The sequence below is a fragment of the Centruroides vittatus genome, unplaced genomic scaffold (genome assembly GCF_030686945.1).
Source record: "Centruroides vittatus isolate TY-2023 unplaced genomic scaffold, ASM3068694v2 scaffold_1167, whole genome shotgun sequence".
Lineage (NCBI taxonomy): Eukaryota > Metazoa > Arthropoda > Arachnida > Scorpiones > Buthidae > Centruroides > Centruroides vittatus.
The window spans coordinates 1941347-1965893 of NW_027122671.1; the positions used below are offsets into that span (position 1 = coordinate 1941347).

The 24547-nt window shown below is 25.7% G+C and overlaps 1 protein-coding gene across 1 annotated transcript in view; it reads left to right on the top strand.

The window, feature by feature from the left end:
- Positions 1-24248, top strand: part of LOC136986746 (putative divalent cation/proton antiporter TMEM165) — a 46519-nt gene extending 22271 nt beyond the window's left edge. Inside the window, exons 3-7 of the mRNA XM_067284354.1 lie at positions 153-251; positions 347-423; positions 4163-4348; positions 16113-16218; positions 23214-24248. Of these exons, the coding sequence (XP_067140455.1) occupies positions 153-251; positions 347-423; positions 4163-4348; positions 16113-16218; positions 23214-23284 (539 nt within the window). The 3' untranslated portion in view covers positions 23285-24248. The remainder of the gene's footprint in view (positions 1-152; positions 252-346; positions 424-4162; positions 4349-16112; positions 16219-23213) is intronic.
- Positions 24249-24547: the final 299 nt, after the last annotated feature.

The window sequence follows — 24547 nt, forward strand, 5'->3', positions numbered from 1 at the left end:
TATAATCATAGAAAATAAATTAAGAAAAAATTATTACTCTTAACATTTTCATTGATTACTTTTATGTAAGTTTTGATTGTTTTGATACATTTTTTATTTTTGCTAAATACTTAATAAATTTCATTATAAAATAATCAATGTTGTTTTTGTAGCTTGTCTTGGTTTTGCAATAACAGTTATTCCAAGAATGTATACCCATTATATATCTACAGTACTTTTTGTAATTTTTGGCTTAAAAATGCTGAAAGAAGGTAATGTTTTAACATTAAATAAATTTTAGTATTACAATAATACAAAAAATCAGTTTTGAAAAATTTTTTACAAGAGAATTTTAATTTAATTTTAGGATATGATATGTCTCCAAATGAAGGACAAGAAGAATATGAAGAAGTTCAAAAAAGTGTTAGTAAGCAAGAAAACGAGGTAAAGTTTGATTATTTTTTAGTTTGTATTTAAAAATGTATTACATATCATAATACTTTTTGAAAATATTTTGTTTGACCTAATATATTAGTTATCTTTAAAATAATTAATTTTTAAAATAGTAGTGATGTGTAAATTAATAATGACACCTTTAAACACTTTTCCAGTACAGTTTTTTCTCTTATCAAAGAAATCTGGCTTACCTTATAAGTTTACCTCAGACGTTTAGATGAGCATTGAGTCCTTTAATGAGCACTACTTTAAAAGTTTAGAAACACTGGAGATGTATAAAGCCTGTTTAAAAGGAACTTGCCTAAATCACAATGATTATGAATCCATAAATCAGCTGCCTGGAAATCGTTTCATGAGAACCTGAAAAATTTAACAAGGTATCCACAACCTATAAATTAGCATAGAAGATGATATTATAAATATATCAAAGTTGGAGCCATTGCATAAGTCCTGGGGTTTGACAATACCCTGTCCCATGAAGCCTGATCATTCCATATTTTAAAATTTATTAGATATATGTCATTGCACCTGCTAACATTCTAATTTAGAATGCTAAAGTTTCAAATTTTTGACTCTAAAGCAGGCTTGTAAGGAAAGCCAAAAAGTTTGTTGAAAGAAAAACTGTGCTAGAAAAGTGCTTAAAGGTATGGTTATTTGTTAACTTCACTCACTTCTGGCTTTGATACTTTTAAATGTGTCAAATAGTGCATAAGGAATTTAGAATAAGAAATTTTATAATATTTAATAAATTTGTCTTATTAATTTGAATATAGACTGCGCTTTTTCCAAATTCAGTAAATTTAAAATATAATAATTAGAAATTTAGCTCAGAAACTGCTGAGTGTAGGTCATCTGCCTGACTCATGGCTTTCATAGACTTGAGTGAGTAAAAGTATCATAAAAATGCAATACCATATCAATACATTGTGCAAGAAGTTGCCATATCAATATGTCAAAACCATTAATACACATGACAGTGCCCAATATAAAAAAAAGTATTAAATAATATTTTTTCTTATCTTCTGGCTGTTCACATAGTCTAGTTTGAGTCTGATGGTCTTGTTTTTCTGCTTCATTCTGGGATCAACTGATAGTGCTATTTTTTTTTTTTTTTTACATTGTGTTTATTTTTAAACTCATTGAAAAGCATTCAGGAATATAACCACACTGGGTGGAAACACCACATCCCTGAATATTCAGTCAGTCACGAACTTACATGTCAGAAAACTGACATGTTTATTCTCTGTTCAAATGAGTTGAGTTTCTTATTTATTTATAATTGTAAAATTTTTAAATGTTTTGCAAATCTTATCTTTTTGAAATTAAAACCTCAGTACTACTAATAAGATTGGCGTGATTTATAGCTCATGATTATACTAAAATTTATATAATATAATTAAATAATTTGGAAATATTTGTTGCACACATCATCTTGAAAGTTATATTTTTAATTTTATAGTTTGTTTTTCAGTAACCAACAATTTAGCACTTTTTCTTAAAGCCTGAGGAAGGTTTAATAGTTTCATTTAAAAATATTATATTTGTTTATTATTAAAAACTTTGAATGAATCTTTTAATTATTTATAGAAATATCAGTTTTATTCAAAATGTCATAATATGTTTATATTGATAGTTCAATTTTATTTTATAGAAGATTGTTTTATAAAATAAATATTAAAAATATTAAAATAAATAACATAACAGTAGATAATGTAGTAATTTTTGAATTAAAACTAATTGTTTACGAACAAAAAATGATATTCGCAAACAGTTTTTAAGATCATGTGCAGGTTCATATTGATTTAGTCAGTTCTTCATTAGTATAAATGTATCAAATATTTACTAACAGTATTTTATTAATAGTGTTAATTAATGATTGAAATAATTTGAATTATTTGATATTATAAACAATTTTGAAAAGTTGTTATATGTAAAATTTTTTAATATAATATACAGTGAAATCTTGATCTATTGTTTCTGGAATAACATTCAACTTCAATGATCCCTGAACAATTCCTATTTAAACTATGGAAATTAAATCCACACCAGTTGTTCCTCAATATATCATTTTTCCACGTCTATTGGATAGAATTTTTAAATTCTATCCAATAGACGTGGAAAAATTTTAGACCAGAAATTTTTAGATGCCCACTTCTTTAAATGGATGCAGTATGGAAATGTGCTAGTTTGCATTTAGGGAGTGCATACAGTGATACCAGGTTTGGCAACTTTGCTCCAAGTTTGGCTCCTTTTTTTACTCTTTTGGCACTAAAATGTATTTTCTACTTTTTCAAACAATCTTCAACAGAAAAAAATCATGGATTTCTTTTAGCTTTTACTGTTCCACACTTCAACGGCAAACGCCATCTCCTTGTTTTGTTTCATTTGAAAATAATTTAGAACATTAATTTGTTTTTGTAAATTAATTCAAAATATTATAATTTAGTGAATTTGATTGTTTATTAAGTCTTAACTGCATAAATTATAGTCTTGACCTTGATCTTGAAAACCATTCATATGAATTTTCAATAAAGTGAACTAACTCTTGTTTTCCTAGCAATTTTTATTGATAGAAGTTGACTGTACTGATATTCAGAGGAAGAGGCACTGATCAAATAGTAATGAACCATAGCTGATTTTAGCCTGTTGCACATAATTATTTAGAACATGTTTTTGTGATATCACAGATTCATTTACTAAAATAAACTTTTATTGGACTTGAAAGAAATTTGTGGGTTTTTGCAAATTTTTCTGTAAAATATGATGGAATGGATTCATAGGAAAGTATATACATGATAAAGTATATACATAAAGTATATACATGACAGAGAAAAGATGAAATTCAATACAACCTGCACAAATAGAGAATGCTGCTACACACAAAGAAAAATTTTTGTTTTATTTATTAGATAAATCTCTCATTGATATTAATAGGAGTTTAGTATTGGAAGAAATTATACATAGACATATTAAACAATTATAAAAATAATATACAGTTATAGAAATTGTGAAATAATCAATAGCTTTAAATGAAAAAAACTGTTTTTTTTTTAATTTATATCATAATATACAGTGAGAGTAGTCTTGACAAAACAAACCAACTACAAATCTCAATTTAATTTTATAATCACTAAATTTAGACAAAAATTAGACAAAAAAAAAAAAAATGCAGTTTATGTTGTTATAGTATACTTACAGAACTAATATTAAATACAGTAGAGCGTCGGTTATCTGAAAGCTTTCCAGTCGGACTGTGTCGTGCTGAATCGAACGTTTTTGATACTAGATTAACTTCTAAAGTATAATTTTTTTTGTTTTTATATTTTTCAATATATTTATTTTGTTTGTACAAAATAAAGAAATAATTTTTAATGATACAATAGCCTCGATTATTATTATAAAAATTTTTGTTAGGCTTAAAATCGATGAAAATTCAACACGAAGCGACATGCAACGGAGAAAAATTTCAACATCAGATAGGTTATATATAATATATTTTTTCGTACATAATTGGTTATCCGAAAAAATCGGTTATCTGAACAATCTCGGTCCCCAATTGATTCGGATAAACGACGCTCTACTGTAATTGATTTTTTCCTTAATTTAAAGACTTAATTTTATTAAATAATTTCTTATTACTAATTCCAACATATTGCATTGTGAATAATTTTATGATTTTCACATTTGTGTTTGAATGAATTTTTTAATAGATGTTCCTAATTTATAGTATGAGAATGATCCAACTGGAAGTGATATAGAAACTGGAATTGTGACTCCTACAAGAATAAAGACTTTTAAAAGAAAACTAATGGTATTTGTATCAAGAATTTATCTTGAATCTTTTACAATGACATTTTTGGCTGAATGGGGTGACAGATCTCAGCTCACAACAATTATACTTGCAGCAAGAGAGGTAATTTATTATTTAAAATAAGATAAGATGAATATAAAAAACTCTCTATGTAAATTTATGCTTGACATTGCTTTTTAAATATTAGTTTAGTAAAATTTGTTTATTCTTTACACTTTATTATGTATAGCCTTTCTCCCCTTTAATTTAAAAACTAGTTCAAATTTTAGAGTATAATTAATCTTAAAAATAAATATTACTTGGAACTTATTTATTGAAGCTAAAAAGGATAAACAAATTTGAATTGAATGTAATTTTTATTGTTAGATTATACATTTTTATTGTCCCTAAACAGAAAACAGTTGATTAGCTGTTTTGCATATCATGTGATACACAACCAATGAGAAATAAAAAAAAAAATACAATTATTTTTATTTCACAAATTTTTTATTAAATAATTGTTAAATATGTATCCCATGAAATAATATATAGTTTACCATTAAAAGTAAGTCTTGATTGAACATATTTTTCTTATAATGCATTGATATATTCAATAGGTTAAAAATGTATTTTGATATTTGTTTTTATTTTTCAAAGCAACTTCTTTCTTTCCTTGAAAAAAAGAAAAGAAAATTGTCAAATAAAAGTTTTTTAATGTTAGTTTTGCTAATTTTATTTTACGTAATGTAACAAAATTATTTAAATATATATAGTATATTATTAAATTAATCTTTAATTTCAGGAAATATTTGAAAAATTAATATTTAAAAAACAAACTGATTTCTCCTGTTAACCATTGATAATTACATAATGTTAAATTATTGTATTTATATTGATAGAATGTAGATATGATTTCATTTATCCTTGCAATTTATTGTTAAATTATCAATAAGTTCCTATCTGTGGATACAATAAGATCAGATTAAATAAAACATCTATTTACAATACCAGCTACATCCATTTTAAGTAAATTTACAAAATAGACCAATCCTTAAGAAAAGATATTTTTAATAGCATATACTTGTATGTTTACGTATTACTTTCAATGTGACTGTAGCCATAAATTTGGAAATCCAGCACAGATAATACATTTATTATAAGAACCTCAAGTTTGGATGTGACCAGTTTTGAAACAAACTTAGATCACAATGCTTTGTTTTAAATTTTTATTGGTTAGCACAACAATAACAATATAGAAAAATGAAATAAAAGTAAATAAAAGTACAAAATTCAAACAACTCTACAAAAACTCGATACAGATTACTAAAGCATTTTATGTGTATGCCATTGGGCTATATAACAGCTATAATACTAATAAATTACCAAACATTTTGACACTAGAGGGAAGCATTAGGCACCCTCTCATAATAAATTTAATAATTATAATTTTAATTAAATAATTTAGATTAAACTGGAAGAAAAGAATCGGCCCAGAACAGGACTTGAACCTGCAACTGCTGCTTACCATGCAGATGTGTTCCAATTATGCTATCCAGATCTCCGGTCCAATCTTGTCTTCCAGTATATATAACATTACGCTTGGATATATAACATTAGCAGTATATACATGGTGGGCCAATGAAAACGAAACGGCAGAGTGTTCGTGTTCGTCCAAGCAAATCGCTTGGACAGGTCGATTTTATTCTCAAGGGGACATCTTATGCAATAAAGTTTTTGCGATTCTGAATATTAACTAAACAAACATTTTTTTCTAAATAAATGTTTGTTTAGTTAATACAAAATAAATGAGTTTTTAAAATTTTTTGTTGTCTGTTGTATTCAGAATCGCAAAAACATTATTGTAAAAGATGTCCCCTCGAGAATAAAATTGACCTGTCTGAGCGATTTGCTTCGACGAACACGAACACTCTGCTGTTTCATTTTCGTTGGCCCACCCTGTATAACATTACGGCTTGGGATGCATTAAGTACCCTTGTCCTGTAAACTCCCACATAAAGCACTTGGCCAGCCATTGTATAGGCATATTTAAACAAACAACTCTACAAAAACCCAACACATGTATTATTAAAATCAACCACAAAGTATTATTAGTACTAATTTATTAATAAATATGAAACAAATTTTAAAAGTTTATATAATGTAATATTAAAAAAAATTATAGAAAAATAATGAACAACAAAATAAGATACAGTTAAATAAGTCAAACTGATAATATGTTAACTAGTTTATTTTATGAAAATTAATTTGAAGACGTAGTCTGTCCCACATTGGTAACCACCATTTATTCACTTCTTGTGTTCCAGAATACAAACATTTGACGACCTGACCTTTCTTTTTAGGCTGCTTGGCTGTCAAGTTTAAAAACATTCCTTTAAAAAACACAGTTTCAATTTAACCTTGTAATTTTAATTGGATATTTTTCAAAATTTAAAGGAATATATACTTTTTTAAAGGAATGCTTTTAAACTTGATTGCCAAGCAGCCTAAAAAGAAAGGTCAGGTCATCAAATGTTTGTATTCAGGAACACAAGAAGTGAATAAATGGTGGTTACCAATGTGGGACAGACTACATCTTCTAGTTTATTTTATTTTATTTTTTCCAAATTTTTTAAGACTAACTTCTTAACTTATTAGCAGTTTGACTTGTTTAATTTCTACTATAGTGTCAATGGAAAATAAAACTAAAATACAATTATTCATAGTTTGTAGCAATTTCTTAATTATCAATTAAACAAGCTATTGAAGTATAATAATTCAGCATTATTAGAACACTGTAATGGAAATAATTGTAATATTGATATGGAGGGAATAAAAGTATTAGATTATGAAGAAAACACAATTAAAAGACAAATTAAAAGAATGTATAAAGATAGTAATGACAAAAAATAAAGTAAATTTAAATAATGGTATAGACCATGGTATAGCATTATTTGGCAGGAGTTTATCATAACGAACACTTGAGTGAAAAGATAACATATGATAGTGAAGTTACCCAGAGTGATACACAACAGATTAACAATGACATCAGTAAGAACACCAGTAGGAATGAGGAGGAATTTCAAGAGAATCTGACATTTGAAATGCATTTCAAGTCAACCAGAGATTGGAAATATGAACTCTTTACTGTTTTCTAGTAATAGACAAGAATTCAGTTGACTTTATTGTGATAATTAAACTGTGATTCTTGTTTCTACTGTTAAAATTAAACTGTTTAAAGATTTCAAATAAATACTCCATATAGTAAGGTTTTTAAAACTTAAAATACAGTTATAATCAGTTGCCATTTGTTTTACTTCTATGTTTAGAAATTCAAAAGAAAAAAGATTCATATCTAAGAGTTTAAAGATGACCCTCCTACCTTTCATTTATTAAAAAAAAATGTCTTGGAATAAACAATAACAAACTTTTTTGCTGTCATAACAGTAAAACCTTTTGGATCATGTACTTGTAATATCCACAGTTGATTTGAATCACTAAATATTCACATCTTTAATTATAATTTGCTTATGTTTCTCAGTTCTTGTTTTGAGAGCTTTTTGTGTACTAGTCCTACAAAAACTTTTAAAGCTTTAGTATCGAACTATTGAGAGTTTAAGTACTACTACTATTTTTATTTCCAACATGCTATCTTTGTTGCTGCTGTTAAGTTAGCAGAAAACTGGAATATCTCATTTTGACAATTTTTTCTATAATTTTTGGTATACTTTTTTCAAAGAGTTTAATAGATTGCAGTTCTGTAGCTTTTAAGAAAGAGATTTATAAAATTTGAGAGATATTTAGTTCAGTTTTTTCTGGTTTTGGTTTTATCTAAAAAAATCAGCTTAATTTTACTTTTATTATTTTTTTAAGAAAATTTTCTAATTCTTATTAGTCTAAACAAGCTAATATCTAAATAAATGGTAAATACTTGTATAGCTTGCCAGTGAAGCTATGGTTTGAAGATAACTCTTTATTTTGGGAGTTATCTTCTAAATCAGTGATTCTCAAACTTTTTCGATCCACCGCCCCCTTTGTTCCATAAAGTTATATCCCAACGCCCCCTAACTCATTTTCTCTTGTGTGAGAAAGGATTGGAAATATTCTTAGGAAAACTTTTCTATGAATCTCACACTTTGTGCCCTTACCGTACATTGTTCTCAACATCTGGAAACCATTAAATGCAATGTTTCCTCTTATCCGTTTAACAGAGGAAAGAGAACAGCTGTCAGTGACCTCAACTTTTGCCTTTGGTCACCGTTCAGTATCCTGCCTCCAGCGCCCTCCTAGATTTACTCACCGTCCACAAGGGGGCGTTATCGCCCACTTTGAGAAACGCTGTTCTAAATAAATGGCTTCTTTGGCTATTAACTGTTTTGCTACATGATTTTAAATTGTAAGAAAGAGTCAAGAAGAGGGAATATTTGGGAGTTTTGGCAAATTTATTAGGCAAAGGCAGTTTTGTAAATATATTGAAAGTTATGTTAGAGTGATAAAGTTCTTTTTAATATTACTCAAAATATCTTTGAGAATTTACATATTTTTGCACTCAAAAATAAAACAAATACTCATAATAATTTTTCTACTACCTGTAGCATATTTTGTTTAATATAGTCTGTCTTCTGAAATAATATTTCTTTCAATTTAATTTGGAAAATAATGTATATGTGGAAAATAATGTGGATAATAAAGTGAGAATAAAAATGATTCATTTTTGTCATGTCATTCTGTGCTTTGTTATAAATTCTTAATAATTACAGTATTATCAATGCTATTATAACTGTTCTATCAATCACAAAAGTTTGCAAAATACAAAATTTTTAACTTAGCTGTTATAAGAATTAAGCTTTTACATGGATCAAATTTATTGTTATTGACACATTGAATTTTGTACCTACTTATTTATAATAATTTTACATTGTTTGTAATGGATTTTGTTCTAGAATTTAATTTCTAAACCACATTCTAAAATGGTTTCAAATAGTTGAGCATCAAAACTCTTCTCTGAAAAGTTAAGAATTGAAGACTGCCTGCCTTATTTTGCTTTTATAGTCTTTTTGAACTTTTTTAGTGTGTCCACAGTATTTCCAATTTTTGTTTAAAGTTCAAACTACATTTGGTAGAAAATAGTTTTTTTTTTTTTACTACTAATGACAGAAAATATTATTATTATTTATTTATTTGTTTTTAAAATATAAGTGATTAGTAATCAAAATATTAAATAATTCTTGGTGGGAATTGCAGCCGAAAAAATGACAAATATTTGAAAAGTGTTGCCATGAATATATTTGTTGTAATCTTTTACTTCAGTTAATATTGACAAAATACTTAAAGAATTTTGCATTTTAATAATTTCAATAATTTAATAATAATCCATTAAATGGTAGTGAATTTGAACTCTCTCTCTCTCTCTCTCTCTCTCTCTCTCTCTCTCTCTCTCTATTAAAAAGTTTTTGTTGTATTTTTAATTTATTTTTAAGAAGTTTGTTTCAGTAATCTTTTGTTTTATAAGAATAGGCCATTAGTTTAATTTTTATTTTTGGTCTTAGGATACCTTGAAATGTCGAGAAATGCAAAAAAATTTGGGGATAATTTCTGTATGTATGGATGTTTGTGTTGGGGCACGAATTTATTCACTCTGATTTGAAGCTTAATAACTCCTGTGCTTTTTGTCAACAATTTTTGAAATTTTGCAGGGAGGTTTTGTTTATTAGAGTGATTGATGCTATTAAATTTTGGTGATTAAAGATAGAAGGGTGGGGAGATAATGGGGTTATGTGTATCTCCAATAGGTCAAACCAAACTTAAAAGACAATTTTACTCATTATTAGCATTTACAATTTTTTATAAAACCTTATCTCTATCCCTAAAATTAAGCTTTTTGCCATGTTATAATAGTTAAAAATATAAAAAGTGTTTTCAATAAAATATGATAACAGATGGCTCTCCCAAAATTTAAAATGTTGCAGGGAAAGTTGAGCAACTTGTTGCTGGGGTTTTTTTTTTTTTTTTTTACTTTTCCAGCTGTTATGTAGACAAAACAAGGAAAATTATTGGAATCATGTTAAATTTGACCCTCCAAGTTTTTTTTTTGCAAATTTCCTGTGTTTTGAGACTTCCTAAATCCAAAAAAAAAAAAAAAAAAAAACACCAAAAAAACAGCAAAAATATTCTATGGATATGTGTGTGTGTTGGCATCTTTTTTACTTAATATCTCATGATGAGGTAAAGATTAAGTAATGAAATTTGGTATGGAGGCTTGTATATGAGGGCATTGATCCTATTAAATTTTAGTAGTTAAAGGTTGAGAGGGTGGGGAGATAAAGAGGGTCATGTATATCTCTAGTAGGGTCAGACTTAAGTTACATTGTAATTAAAATTATAAAAATTAATTTTTTTAAACAAGATCTCATAATATCCAGGAAAGCTATGCAACTGATTACTGGATTTTTTTTTTTTTTTTTTTTTTTTGTTAGTTTCCAGAATTTCAAATTATAACTATATAATTTCTGGTAACTTTTGAGATATTAAAACAAAATGCTTATTGGAATTGATAAACTAAAATGAAATAACACCCTTCACTGTTCCAGCACAATATTTAATTGTTTAAGAACGTTTTCGACTGACTTGATCAGTCTTCCTCAGTTAATCGTACAAATGAAAAAGAACTAAGAATTTGAATTTACGAAATATAAAAACAAAAAACTAACTGCGGTTGCACGCTTTAACGGTAATGTGCCTTACGCGTCATGCAAATGTACAATGAATATAAAGGTAAAAAAAAAAGTTCTTAGTTCTTTTTCGTTTGTACGATTAACTGAGGAAGACTGATCAAGTCAGTCGAAAACGTTCTTAAACAATTAAATATTGTGCTGGAACAGTGAAAGGTGTTATTTCATTTTGGGATATTCTCTTGATAGTAGAATTCATTATTATAATCATGGAAATTGTTCAGTTGTCTTAATGTTACCAGAATTATCATACCCAAAAACATGAGATGAAATGAATACTTATAAAAGTTTACATATTGTAATCACAGTTTGTTATAGTTTTCTTTATTTTCAGATAAATGCACATTTTTAAGTTTTCTTTTGTGCTATTGTCTTCATTCTGTTGCTGATAATATGTAATTGTTATCTTCAGTAGTGCTTTAAACATTAATTGTAAATTGCTTTGTTATTTGTTTATAGTACACAGAATTTAAGTTTCCAACATTTCTTACTTCAATTACTTTCTAGTTAAAAACAATATTACAAAAAAATAGGCAACAGGCAATACAACAGGCAAACAATAGTAGATGAATTACCATTAATTAATAATAATTAATTTTCGAAGCGACGCGACGCAATGCGACATCTTAATCCCTATATGTGGTGTCGCGTCAAAATTAATATGGCGATGAAATTTTGGTGCATCAGTTATTCGATTTAGAGACAAGCAAATAGTGACGTTAAATCTAAATATTTAATTTAAACATTTTTGAATTGCTTTGAAATGTCCTTTTAATGTTGGATGTCAGTAAAATTGGAATTTCCATTAACTGTATTCTTATTTACTTATCCTGCTTATTGTTATCAATGTAAATGAATCTAAAGTAATTTCAATAAATATATTCTACTATATATTTCAAATTGTTTTTAAACAGTGAGTTTTATTCATAAACAAATTAAAATAAAATATTTTAAAATATAACAAATTATGATAAGTAATAATTATTTAAAACAGTAAAAATAAACACATCTGCATACTAGATTCTCTACAACCAATAACCGGTGCAAAGTATGGCTAAGCAATAAAAACAAACATTTTCATAACGCCTTCTGGGTTCTTCCTCAGGTTTTCTTAATTCTAAATAAGCTGGATCTTCTAAGTAAAAATAAATATTTGGGAATAAAGAAGTTTGCATTTTAACAATAAAAATTTTTTTATTCCCAAATGATCTAAATTATCATTTAGGCTATATTCAGATTAATAACTAATTAGATAACAAACAAATTTGGCTACAGATAAGTGATTAAACTGCATGATAAATGTAATAATTGGAATAAAAAAATTGTAAGGTGGTTATCCAATCATTACACTTCTTTGCTTAACACAATCAGTTTAAATTTATATTCGATCTAAAATTAAATTTCCTACTCCACAATTCATTGAACATTCTATTTCATTTGAATGTTCCCGAGGAAGGCCTTTGGGGTAGGCTGAAAACATTTGAAAAGTGATATTTAGTTCTTGCTGGACTGAGTATAAGGTTTGTGTATATTTTGTATTCTTTTGTCCAGTTCTGACTCTGAAAAATTCTTACTGAATTAGAATTAAATTTAGAATATTCTGGAAGAAAAAATTGGCCAGATGAGACTTGAAACTCCTGCTGCTGCAACTCCCTCATGCAGATGCATTGCCCATTATGCTACCCAGACCTTCATCTGATATTTGCTTCCAGAACTATTAATTAATTCAGATATAGTCATATGAATATATTCAGTTGTTATTTACTATGTAATTTCTTCATTGCATTACTTTTCACAAATTTATGTAAACTAAATTCACCCTTACATTTTAGCTTTGTTAATTTAACAAATACTTTCATATTTCAGACAACTTTTCTAAAATATGAAAATTAAATTATTAAAACTTAAATATGAGAGTGAATTTAAAGTTTACATAAATTTATGAAAAGTAATACAATGAAGAAAATCATACTCTGCTTTAAAATTATTTTTACTGTTTTTTAAATAATTATTTATTGTGGTTTGCTTAAAATATTGTATTTGAATGTGTTTATAAATTGGACTCATGTTGGAAAAGAATTTTAAATATATTTTATTTTAGACTGAAGAAACCTTAATTGTTCTAAAGGAAAACAGTGATTTTATCAATTAAAAAAAATTAAGTGTGTTAATATATTATTGAATGTATTATAATTATCAACTTTAAAGGATTGTGAAAAATTGAGAAAATTATACATATGTATATCATTCTAAAATCTGATAAATATTTTCAAAGTTTTGTTCTCAAATACATCATTTGTCTTTTGTTTAATTGAAACTGAACAGTTTTACAGAACATCTTTAAAGTTACTGCTTAAATAATGAAACTAAGAATGAATAGGCAGCCTTTAGAATATAACATATAACAATATGTATTAATTAAATTATTAATATACAAATTGATAAATTAATTAATATGTTAAACTGTTATATAATCAATAGAGCTTGACATTATAGTAAACAAATAACAAATGTATCATAAAATCACTAAGTAGATATAAACATAGTTATTCATGATTATAAAGGACAGGACAACCTAAACATGAATGATTTTACATTATATTTGATTGCTTTACTATATCAGATTCTATTGATCACGTAAAGTTTTAATATATTAATTAATCCATTATTTAGTATAATAATAATTTAATTAATATGTATTGTTATGTTACATCCTATAGGCTAGACATTTGCTGTTAGTCATGAAACCATTTTAAAGACATTCTGTAAAATTGTTCATTAGCATTTGAACAAATATTAAATACTGCATTATTGCTGTACAATATTATTAAATACTGATGAAGCTAAAAATTATTGTTAAATTATGATTTCTTTAATTATTTAAACAATACTTTTATTTGATTTTGACAATTTGTCTATTATCAGTTTGACATATGCAGGTCTTCATTTAAGGTTGAAATAAACAATAGATGATAACATGTTGTTTTTGTTAACAAATTTTTGCAATTATTAATAAATTTAAAAGTTAAGATTCATAATAATGTACACTAGGTCACAAAAGTATCAAGACACCTATAAGATGTAAGAGGTTTTTAGTTGTAACTCATTTCTCACATTAAATAGGAAAAAAATAACAGCAGATCTAAAATCTTCAGTCTTTTTTACACTAGAAAAAAATATTTAAATATGCAAAAAATGTTAATCAAAAAGAGAAATATAATTTTATTTCAAACTGAATTTTTCGCATCACAAAAGTATTCAGACAGAGGAAATAGATGATGGAAAGTATCAGATCATTTGCATAAAAACATGTTTCCAACAGTTTGCATCAGCAAGTTAGTTAAAGTATTTGTTTGATATTTCAACTGTTTTCATTGTTTACAACAAGAAAAGAAGACAAAAGAGTTAACCAGTCTTAGAAAGATCTCATTATTAAGAAATGGCAAAAGGGGAAATCTGTACAAAATCTTTTAGAAAAGTTTCACATTCCAAAATTCACAATACAAGATACAATTATGAAATTCAGAACAACAAACAGTGTAGTAAATAAGGCTTAAACTGGACACACTAAAGTATTTACATCGAGACAGAAATGTGCCCTCATCAGGAAAGTAAAGAAAAATCCACAAATAAGTGCTCCTAAGCTTGCTGCTAAGATTTCTTAGAATTTAGAGTAGAAACAGAAACTGTGAAAAGAATTTTAAGAAAAAGTGGTTATAAAAGTTGTGTAGCTATGAAAAAAACCATTTATCAGCCAAAAAAATCAGCAGAAAAAATTAAAATTTACAAGAGTTTTATGCAAAACCAATAACATTTTGGAACTCAGTTTTGTGGTTGGATGAATCCAAATTCAATGTTTTTGGCTCAGATGGTCACCTAAAAGTATGGAGAAAATCTGGAGAATCTAAAAATGAAAAACCTGAATCCAGTGAAATATGGAGGTGGTTTAGTGCTATTGTGGGGTTGTATGACTGCAAATGGTGCTGAAACTCTGGAATCTTCATCTTCATAATGAATCAACATTTGTATAAACAGATTTTAAACGAAAATGTTCAGAAACTGGTAAGGAAATTGAAATTAGGGTGAGGGTTTGTTTTCTAGCCTTACAACAATCTGAAGTATACTTTGAAATCAGTAAGAGTTTCTTAATGTGCACTTTTATTTCCTTACCAGTTTCTGAACATTTTCGTTTAAAATCTGTTTATACAAATGTTGATTCATTATGAAGATGAAGAGAAAAATCTATGAACCTCTGAATATAAAGAGAAAAATAAGCGACACCACTTACTAAAAATAAATGAAAGTGAACAAGCTGTCTGTTGACATTATCAGAACAAGATTTAATTACTGAGAACAAAATACGAAAATTAAATTGAACTAAATTGAATAAACTTAAGGTGAAGGTTGCCAAGTGTTTGTGTGTTTGCACTATATAGTGTTTAAGAGACCAAAAAAATGCGAGAACTTTCAACGGTATATAACCATCATCTTCTGGTACTATGGCAGTTAGAACACAATAATTTTAAAAATAGAACATATTTTTAATTTGTATTCCATGTTCATGCACTTAGAGCAAATTGAAAATATGTTGTTTTTTGAATTATTGTGTTCTAACTGCCACAGTACCTGAAGATGATGGTTATATACCATTGAAAGTGCTTGTGTTTTGTTCTCAGTAATTAAATCTTGTTCTGATAACGCCAATAGAGAGCTTGTTCACATTCATTTATTATTTCCTCTGTCCAGATACTTTTGTGATGTGAAAATTTTCATAGTTTGAAATAAAAATTATATTTTTCATTTTGATCAATGTTTTTTGTATATGTAAATAATTTTTCTAGTGTAAAAAAAAAGTGTGAGGATTTCAGATTTGTTGTTATTTTTTTCCTATTTCTTGTGAAAAATGATTTATAAATAAAAACTCTTATAGGTGTCCAGATACTTTTGTGATGTAGTATATATTCAAATTAATAAATTAGTTATCTTTTACAAATACTAAATACACCAAAGGTAATAATGCAAGATACATCTTGCAGCATTATTTAACACAGAAATATCATCTCTAATATGTGTTTTAAATTTTTATTCATACTCTGAAATGAGATATTATTTAATAATATATTAAGCATTTGAAGAATATAACTTACTTTATTTTTCAGGATGCCTATGGAGTTACTCTAGGTGCAATAATTGGTCATTCAATGTGTACACTATTAGCTGTTGTTGGAGGTCGAATAGTTGCTCAGAAAATATCTGTGCGATCAGGTTCGTTATATCATATCACCATTTTATTTATTTATATATACATAAATATCTGTTATAAAACATTTTTCTAGGAAGCAAAGTGATTTGCAATCATTATAAATATAAAATATTACATCACTTGTTTTTATGATAAATACTTATTTTTAAAATTTTAGTAAGACAGTTTCCTAGTTTCTTATATATAATTTAATATAAAATTAATTGAAGTAAATTTTAGTTACACAGTAAAAGTTTGTTTACAATTTAAGCAAGATTTTGGATTTGTGTTAGCGAATGTTTATAGCATTACCTTCATATCATTTTTATCAGTATTCAGTTTCATAGAATAGAATTTTTTAAATTAAAATTTAAGATTATTTTAAATTATTGTATAATTTAAAATATAATATAAACATTTTTAAGGAATTTAAATAAAAAATTTTGAATTTAGAAAATAATTTACATTTGTATACTTCAGAATTATTAAGGTTATGTAAAGATGAAAATTATGTTCAATGTTAAGAAAATAAACTAACTGTCAGTAATTAATATTAGTTAATTGATACCAGTTGGGTTTAATGATTAATTTTTCAAGGAGTTTAGTACTTATCATCTCAAACTATTTTTAACCACTTATATACTCTTTACTCAACTTTCTCACTGCTTTGTTAACAGTTCTAAAAATATATGTAAATTCTATTCTTTTTCTATCTATTGTTTTGTTACAGGACTTCCTTCTTCAAGTTTTCAGTTTTTCTTTTAAGCTTCTACTTTGCTATTTGATATTTAACTGTTTGTCTTATAAGAAATTCTGTGGTTTTTTTTTTTTTTTGGTCAATTTCCTCATTCGTAAAGTATTCTTTAACATTTTTATTACATTTACTAGTTTTAAGTATTCATTTTCCATAGCTTTCTATTATAAATTTTTTCTGCCGTTTGAGACAATTATTATTTGTAAAAATTAAATTGCTTTGCAAATGCATGTTTTTGCTCTTTTTTGTTTTTATTAGTGTCATGCTGTCACTCTCAATGAATTATTCATCATAGTGCATTGTTAATGAATTATGTTGTCTTTTGTTTTGTGCAGTCATTTTTGTTCTTTTTTATGGATAGTAAAGATTTCCTTCCTAAAAGAAATACCTCATACAATTCACAACCATGAATCAGAATCATTGCCTGATTCGTAATATTATTATTAAATATGTCTTTACCAGAACTGTTTTCTTAGCTCCTGAATTATTGTATTCTATATTCTTTAAGTCTATGTTAGAATTCTTTTTACTTATGTAATAATTAAATGTATTCTAAATTGCATATTAGAATTTGATAAACTTTTTTTCTTTTTATTTCACTTAAACTAGTTGGCAAAGTATTTTTTTAATGTACTCCAACTGGCAGCACAAAAATATCCTTCTCTGTTTTTTTATTTTCTTAAGTTAATTTATTCAAATATATGAGTATTATTATTATTTGTCTTTTTCTGTCAAACTTTGTTGGATAGAACATCTTTATACACTAACACTATTTTTCAAAAACTATTCATAATGCTTGTTTCAAAGTATTCAGTAATTCAGTAAGCAGAGTATTCAGTAATAATCATCTTATCACTAATTAAATTCTAATTTGAATACATTTGATCTACACTTATGTACAAGAAAATACATTATTCCACCTATTATGTGTGTATTCTCAAGAATGACAAATTTGTGTTATTAGAATTGATTGGTTGTTTTCCATGTAATAGTTGACTCCATTTGCTAAAGTCCAATCAATAAAGTTAGAACAGATAACTTATAAAAATCAAAAAATCATTTACACAACTGATTTGCTGGAAAAGTGTGAATGGTTTTTGATTTTAGATTACTCCATTTGTTTGGACAAAGTTTAAAACTTTTGAAATGCTAAAAAGTTTAATTTACTAGAAAAATATCTAATTTTCCTGTCTCATTTTGTTTTTTCTGTTTTGTGGGCATTAAGAGAGTTGTTTTTCTAGGTCTTTCATGAGTTCAGCTATGTGCATAATGGAGGTGGCTAGATAGTGAGCAATAGGGCCCAATGCTACTGAGACAAACTACCTATAAAAAGTTTCTTGTATTTTCGGTTCAAATTTGATCCTAGGTCCTCCAGAGCAACAGGTGATGCCTTTAGTGTCTTGGCTATCTGCCCATCATTTAATCATCTGACTTCTTAAACTTTTCAATGTTTTCAGATTATTTAATTTTGATTGACTATTATTGTTATGATGCTTTTTAGAGAGAGTCAGTCAGTCAGTGTACAAACTTTTTATGAGAGAAGTAAAAAATTAGACCGAAAAAAGTAAAGATGAAACTTTTCTATAAATTTTCTTATTATTTTGTACTGATTATGTAATGAATTTTTTTATACACTTAAAATTATTAATTTCACTAATAGTAGCTTTTATTAATTTCAACTTTATTTTGCTTAATTTCAAGCTGTTGTCAGTTATTGAAACATTAGAATTACTAAGTACTTGAAAATAATTTAAATACACAAAAATATATGTTGATTCTTTAAACATTGTTTAGAGCCACCATTTTAATCTCATGCAAAACAAACAGTATGTAAATTATGAGCACTTGTTAATTGATCAGTAGTGAATTAAGACAATCCTATTGTAATGCCACTTTCATACTAACATTTTTCAAAATTATGAGAAAGCTTACTGTTATTTTTGACTTGGTCAATAACAAGTTCAAATGATTTTTCTTTTTTATTTCATTCTTATGATATCTAATTATTACTTAATTTGGGATTGTCCAGAAATTATGTAATGCTACTTTTATACTTTTTCAACTATCAACTTCCCTGTAACATTCCATAATACTGTTACATCTCCAAAATTACATATCTTCAATCAATCTTCTTAATTGTATTAAGGAATAATACACAGCAAGGGGATACTGAGCATTACATTACAGTAAAACCTCAATTTAACAGATAAAATTTCTGTCTGTATGTCATACATGAAAATTAACATCCTGTTATTTTAAAATGCTTTTTATATGTAATTAAATTCACAAATATTTTCAAATGCAAGAGTCCCCATTCATAAAGTGTATTTTTCAAAAAATGCACTTTTTATGTTTTAATTTAGATTGTATACTTGTTTATTAGTGTCAGAACTATGGTGAGTACATAAGAAATAGTACATATGGAAAAATTTTCTGAGAAATTGAACTTCTCATACATACATAATTTTAATTACACAAACATATCTACATAAGTAAAAACAGATAAACTAATTAATTTTTCAATTTTTTAACACACATTTGGAAAATCTGCTTTATTATATAATGGAGTTTTGGCTTTAATAGACACCTGCTCACTCAAATTAGTCTGTTAAATCAAGATTTTACTGTATTTTGTTAAATTCCTACTATTAGTTCACACTCTCCCTATATATATTTATATATCTTGTTCAAATTTTCAATTGTTAATAAAATACTTATTATTCATCCACTCAAGATCAAATACATTTTTTTAAACTTGTAGTGGATGACACTTGATGTTAATACAGTTTTTTCAAATATTAATTCATTAATTAATTAAATTTAAACTGTGGTGCCCATCAGCAATATGCTGATTCCGACCGATAGAAGGCGCAAGGAGAAAAAAGCGAACTTTGAAATTATTTAATAAAAAGTAACTAAAATAAAATTTTTCTTTGTTGATTTAAGTAGGAATTGACTTTAAAAAAATTTTTTTTTTATATTATTACTTGTTAATTGCACATATAACATACAAAGCAGTGACATAAACAGTATAGTTTCTTAGGCAACATGTTTACTTTCATGTTTATTTTTTGTGAATTAGATAGCAAAAGTTACAGCCAAATTTGAGAAGCTGCTATCATTCGACAAAAACACTACTGGTAGCTTATACCTTTCATATTTAATAAATAACCAGTCAATTTAACCCTTTTACTATGACGTGGTTGGTTGTATTTTACCCTTCAAAACAACGATACAAACTGTAGTCACTCAAGGTCACTTTACGTATCTTATTTAAAAAATTCACCAAAAATGGAATTTTTATCATAGAGATATAAAAAAAAAAAAATCACATATATTTATTTATTTTGTTTTTGGCATGATAATGTACAATTGTACTGAGTAAAAATTACTTACAAAAAAAAAAGTTAAATTATGACCTAAATTTTTGATGTTATAAATTACTCTACTTTGACACAAAATAAAATTCTCCAATTTCATTATTTGTTTCTGGCACCAAGCCAGCATGAAATAGAATATTGTTTTGTACATGATGATATAAGATTTATGCATATTTATCTATTTTTTCGTGAACAATAACACTTTATATGAAACAGTCCATATATATTAGTTTTCTGTCTCTCTTCAATTCTTCAATAAGAAAATAATAAATAACTATATATATATAACTTACAGGCAACAAGCAGTAAATACCAAAATTGTAAAACAATGATGAAATATCGTCATTTCATATGTTTCAGCTGAAATGGAACTGATGATAAATCATCATAAAAAGGTTAAAGAACCTAGCATTACATAATGTTTTTGTAAATATTCCCCACCTTCTTATAATACATTGTAACAATTATCTATATACCCATCCACCTATATATGCATTAAGTAATTTGTGGACAGCCCCCCATGTCTCACCAAAGAAATATAAAGGAATAATTCCCAATAATGAAACATCAAAGAATATGATTATCGGATCAAGCAGATAAATAAAATGTAAAATATTAACCAGATAACAATTTTTAAAAATTAATTAAATTAAAATACGAAGTCTGTCAAACACAGTCATCTTTTTAATTCACTTTCGTATTTTGGAATACACCGTGATGACCTTGATTTTTCTTTTCAGGCTATTTGATTATCTTAACAAGTGTTTAAAAAAATTTCCTTAGAACATGAATATATGTATATATTCATTAAAAAGTTAAAATCATCTTCCAAAACTAGAACTGAGACAAAACAAAGCTATTTTTTAATTCCAGTTTTCGAAAGTGTTTTTAACTTCTTAAATAGATAAAGCTAGTTATACATATATTCATACTTTAAAGGAATTTTTTTAAACGTGTGTTAAGACAAGTTTAAGTAGCCTAAAAAAGAAAGGTCAGATTCTTCATAGTATATTTCAGAATATGAAACTGAATTAAAAAGTGAGTGTTTTTGATAGATTCCATATTTTAATTTAATTTTTGAAATAAAAAATGTTGGTAATAATTTATTTTTTATTTGTCAAGATAGATAGTGTAACATCATTTTTGAAGAAGTTTTTTTTTTCATTTTCTCTGGAATTTCTCATATTATTTATTCTACTTTGTTGTGATATTTTTAACCAACCAAATGTCATTCCTCACTAAAAATGTCTTCATTTATTATATTTTATTTTTATCAAAAATAAATGCATATTTATAATTGTTTTTATATTTGTTCATTATTTTATACAAATTGATTTAATAAAATGGCAACTTCAGAGTTAAAAACAAACAAATAAATAAATAAATGTTCTTAGAGTCAGAACTAATACAACTTAAGTAGAGAGAATTTTTATTGAAAATGACATTGAGTAATATTTTTGTATTTTAATCAACATTGTTTTGAATTTTTAAATTATTTAAATTTAAACATAGTTTAAAGTTTGATAATCTATACATATTTAGTGAAATAATAATGCATGAATCAGAAAAATGCATTTTTAGAAGCAGTACTGCTATAAAAAAAAGAAATAAATAGTACTTTTTAGAAATGTTTAGGTACCAGCTATCCCATTGAAAATTCATAAATTTAAAATGTAAAGATCAAGATAAATAAGATTTTAGTTGCTAAATTACGTATTCATTGTTGTGAATGTCCATTTGTTTCATTTTGTAACATTTAACGTTTTTTATTTAATGTAATAATTTAAAAAAATGTAAAAAAATACAAGTTTTAAAAACTATATTTTTAAATTAAAATGAATAAGAATTACAGATTAATATTTAAGTTACAAGCAACTATTGCAAAAAAATTTATGAAATTAAATTAATTCTTTAAATATGATACACCTTGTATTTTATTAAATACAGCATGTATTAAAATAGAATAAACAACTCAAAGATTTATTATTATGTTCAAACTATTTGAAATACAACTGTGAGATTTGTTGTATAATATGAATGTTTAAAAATTTTCAATGTGGCTTCTGCCACTCATGAAACACATCCTGTTGAAATTCTAGTTCTTGCTACATTTTTTTGAAGAACTCCTCATATACAGAAACAGGGGTGTTTCTTATTCTTTTTTATAGCTGTTGCGCATTTGCAGTATATGTTGCACAGACATTGTACCACATGATTTTTTTGTTTTAAATTCTTTTTATACATATAACACTGTATAGCAAGTCTTCACTTAATGTTGTTGCATTTAACATCATTTCATTATACATTGTTGAGGAAAGATAATTTGTAATTATTTACAATTATTTTTGTTGAATTTTCTTTATAAACAGTAAAATTATTTCTATGAGGTGTGAGAAATAAATGCTGGAGGTCGCAAACATGGTCCAGTTGGAATAATAATAACTGAAAAATATCTTGTTTATATCATTTAGCCTATAGTAAAATTAGTCTCATTATATGTAATTTTACTTAATGTTGCAGTTCCCAAGAAACTACAATGTTAAGTGAGGACTTTCTGTATTTAAAATTGTCATTTGAATAGAATATTTATGTCAATCTTATTGTTTATTATTTTTTTTAAGTCATAACTTCAGATATACTGAGTATGATGTACATGTTCAATATATTTCATGCAATACATGAGATACATTAATGCTGTTTTTTATTATGCTTGTTTTTAATAATACTGTAGTTTTGAGGAATATAATTCTAGCAAACAGAAATTTACAGTAGTTAAGTTTAATTCATAGTATATATGATAAATTTATAAAATATTCATTAATAAAAATTTAAAATATTTTATTTTCTTATTAAATTGAAAACTAACAACAATATTTTTTTTCAGTTACATTAATAGGTGGTATTGTGTTCCTAATATTTGCTGTTTCTGCATTATTAATGGGACCTGGCTCTTGATTTGTAGAAGATTAAATAGAAAGTAAACCTAGTAATGAAATTACAATAGAAGAATGGTGACAATAATAATAAAAAGGATTCATTATATTGAAGAACAGTCTTCAGAATCTTGTTTGTTTCAAAATATGATGATCTGTAAAAGTATTTATTTTGTTTATAAAATTTATTCTCTTTTAAAATGACAAATATTTTTAGATGTTAACTTGAATAAATATATTAATTCAGTTAACTAAATTTTAAATTCATTTAAAATCCTCTGTTGTTAATTAAAATCAAATATATTTACTTATTTTAAAATTAAGAACATTTTTGCTTTTATAAGATGTTAATCCTTTGACATATTTTATTCAGACTTTCCGTAAAAATTTCAGTTTAGTTTTCATATTATCTTTGTGTTGTTTTGTAATTTCCTAGCCAAATTTGTTTTAGTAGATTAAACTTTTTTTCTATCTTTTAACATTTCTCATAATGTTTTCATTTATTTCATCTTTATTTTGGTAAATGAAATATTAGAATTATTCATCCAGAAATTTACGGTAGTATTTATTTGATACTATCTTACTGAAAGATAAACAAATTCAAACAGACATGCATAAATGAAAAAGTGGCAAATTTTCATTAAATTAATACGCATAATCTACTTTTCTATTATTCCACTATATATATAATTTTGAAATTTCTTTTAAAGTATACAGATTTCAATTTATGACCTATCACTTTAAAATCTTTAAAGCCATAATATTTGTTTTTGTAAGATACTGTCATATAATCTTACCTTATGTTAAAATAAAATTTCTTATCATATTTCAGTTTTCAAAAATTTTTATTAGTTTACTACAGAAATACTACAAAGTCTGGCTAAATGTTATAATTGAAATTTGTTCATTTTTATAATATAAAATGCTAATAGCAATAGAAATATATAACTAACTAAAATCAAAATTATATATCATGATATAAAACATGTCATATATATATATATATATATATATATATATGATTAATAGATTGTTTTGACTACTTTTAAAACAATCTAAGTGGACAAAATAGTTTTTTCCTCCTCAAAATGTAAGTAGATTAATTTAATTTATATTATGATTTTGTAAAATAGTTTTCAAGAGATCAGAAATTTAATTTCACAAATAATTTAAAATTATTTTCTTGTTCAACGTTAGTCATTAGAGGGCTCATTTTGAAGCTATTTCCAAAAATTTCAATATGTAAAATTATAGTGCATTTAATAATATGTTAAATAAAATATAG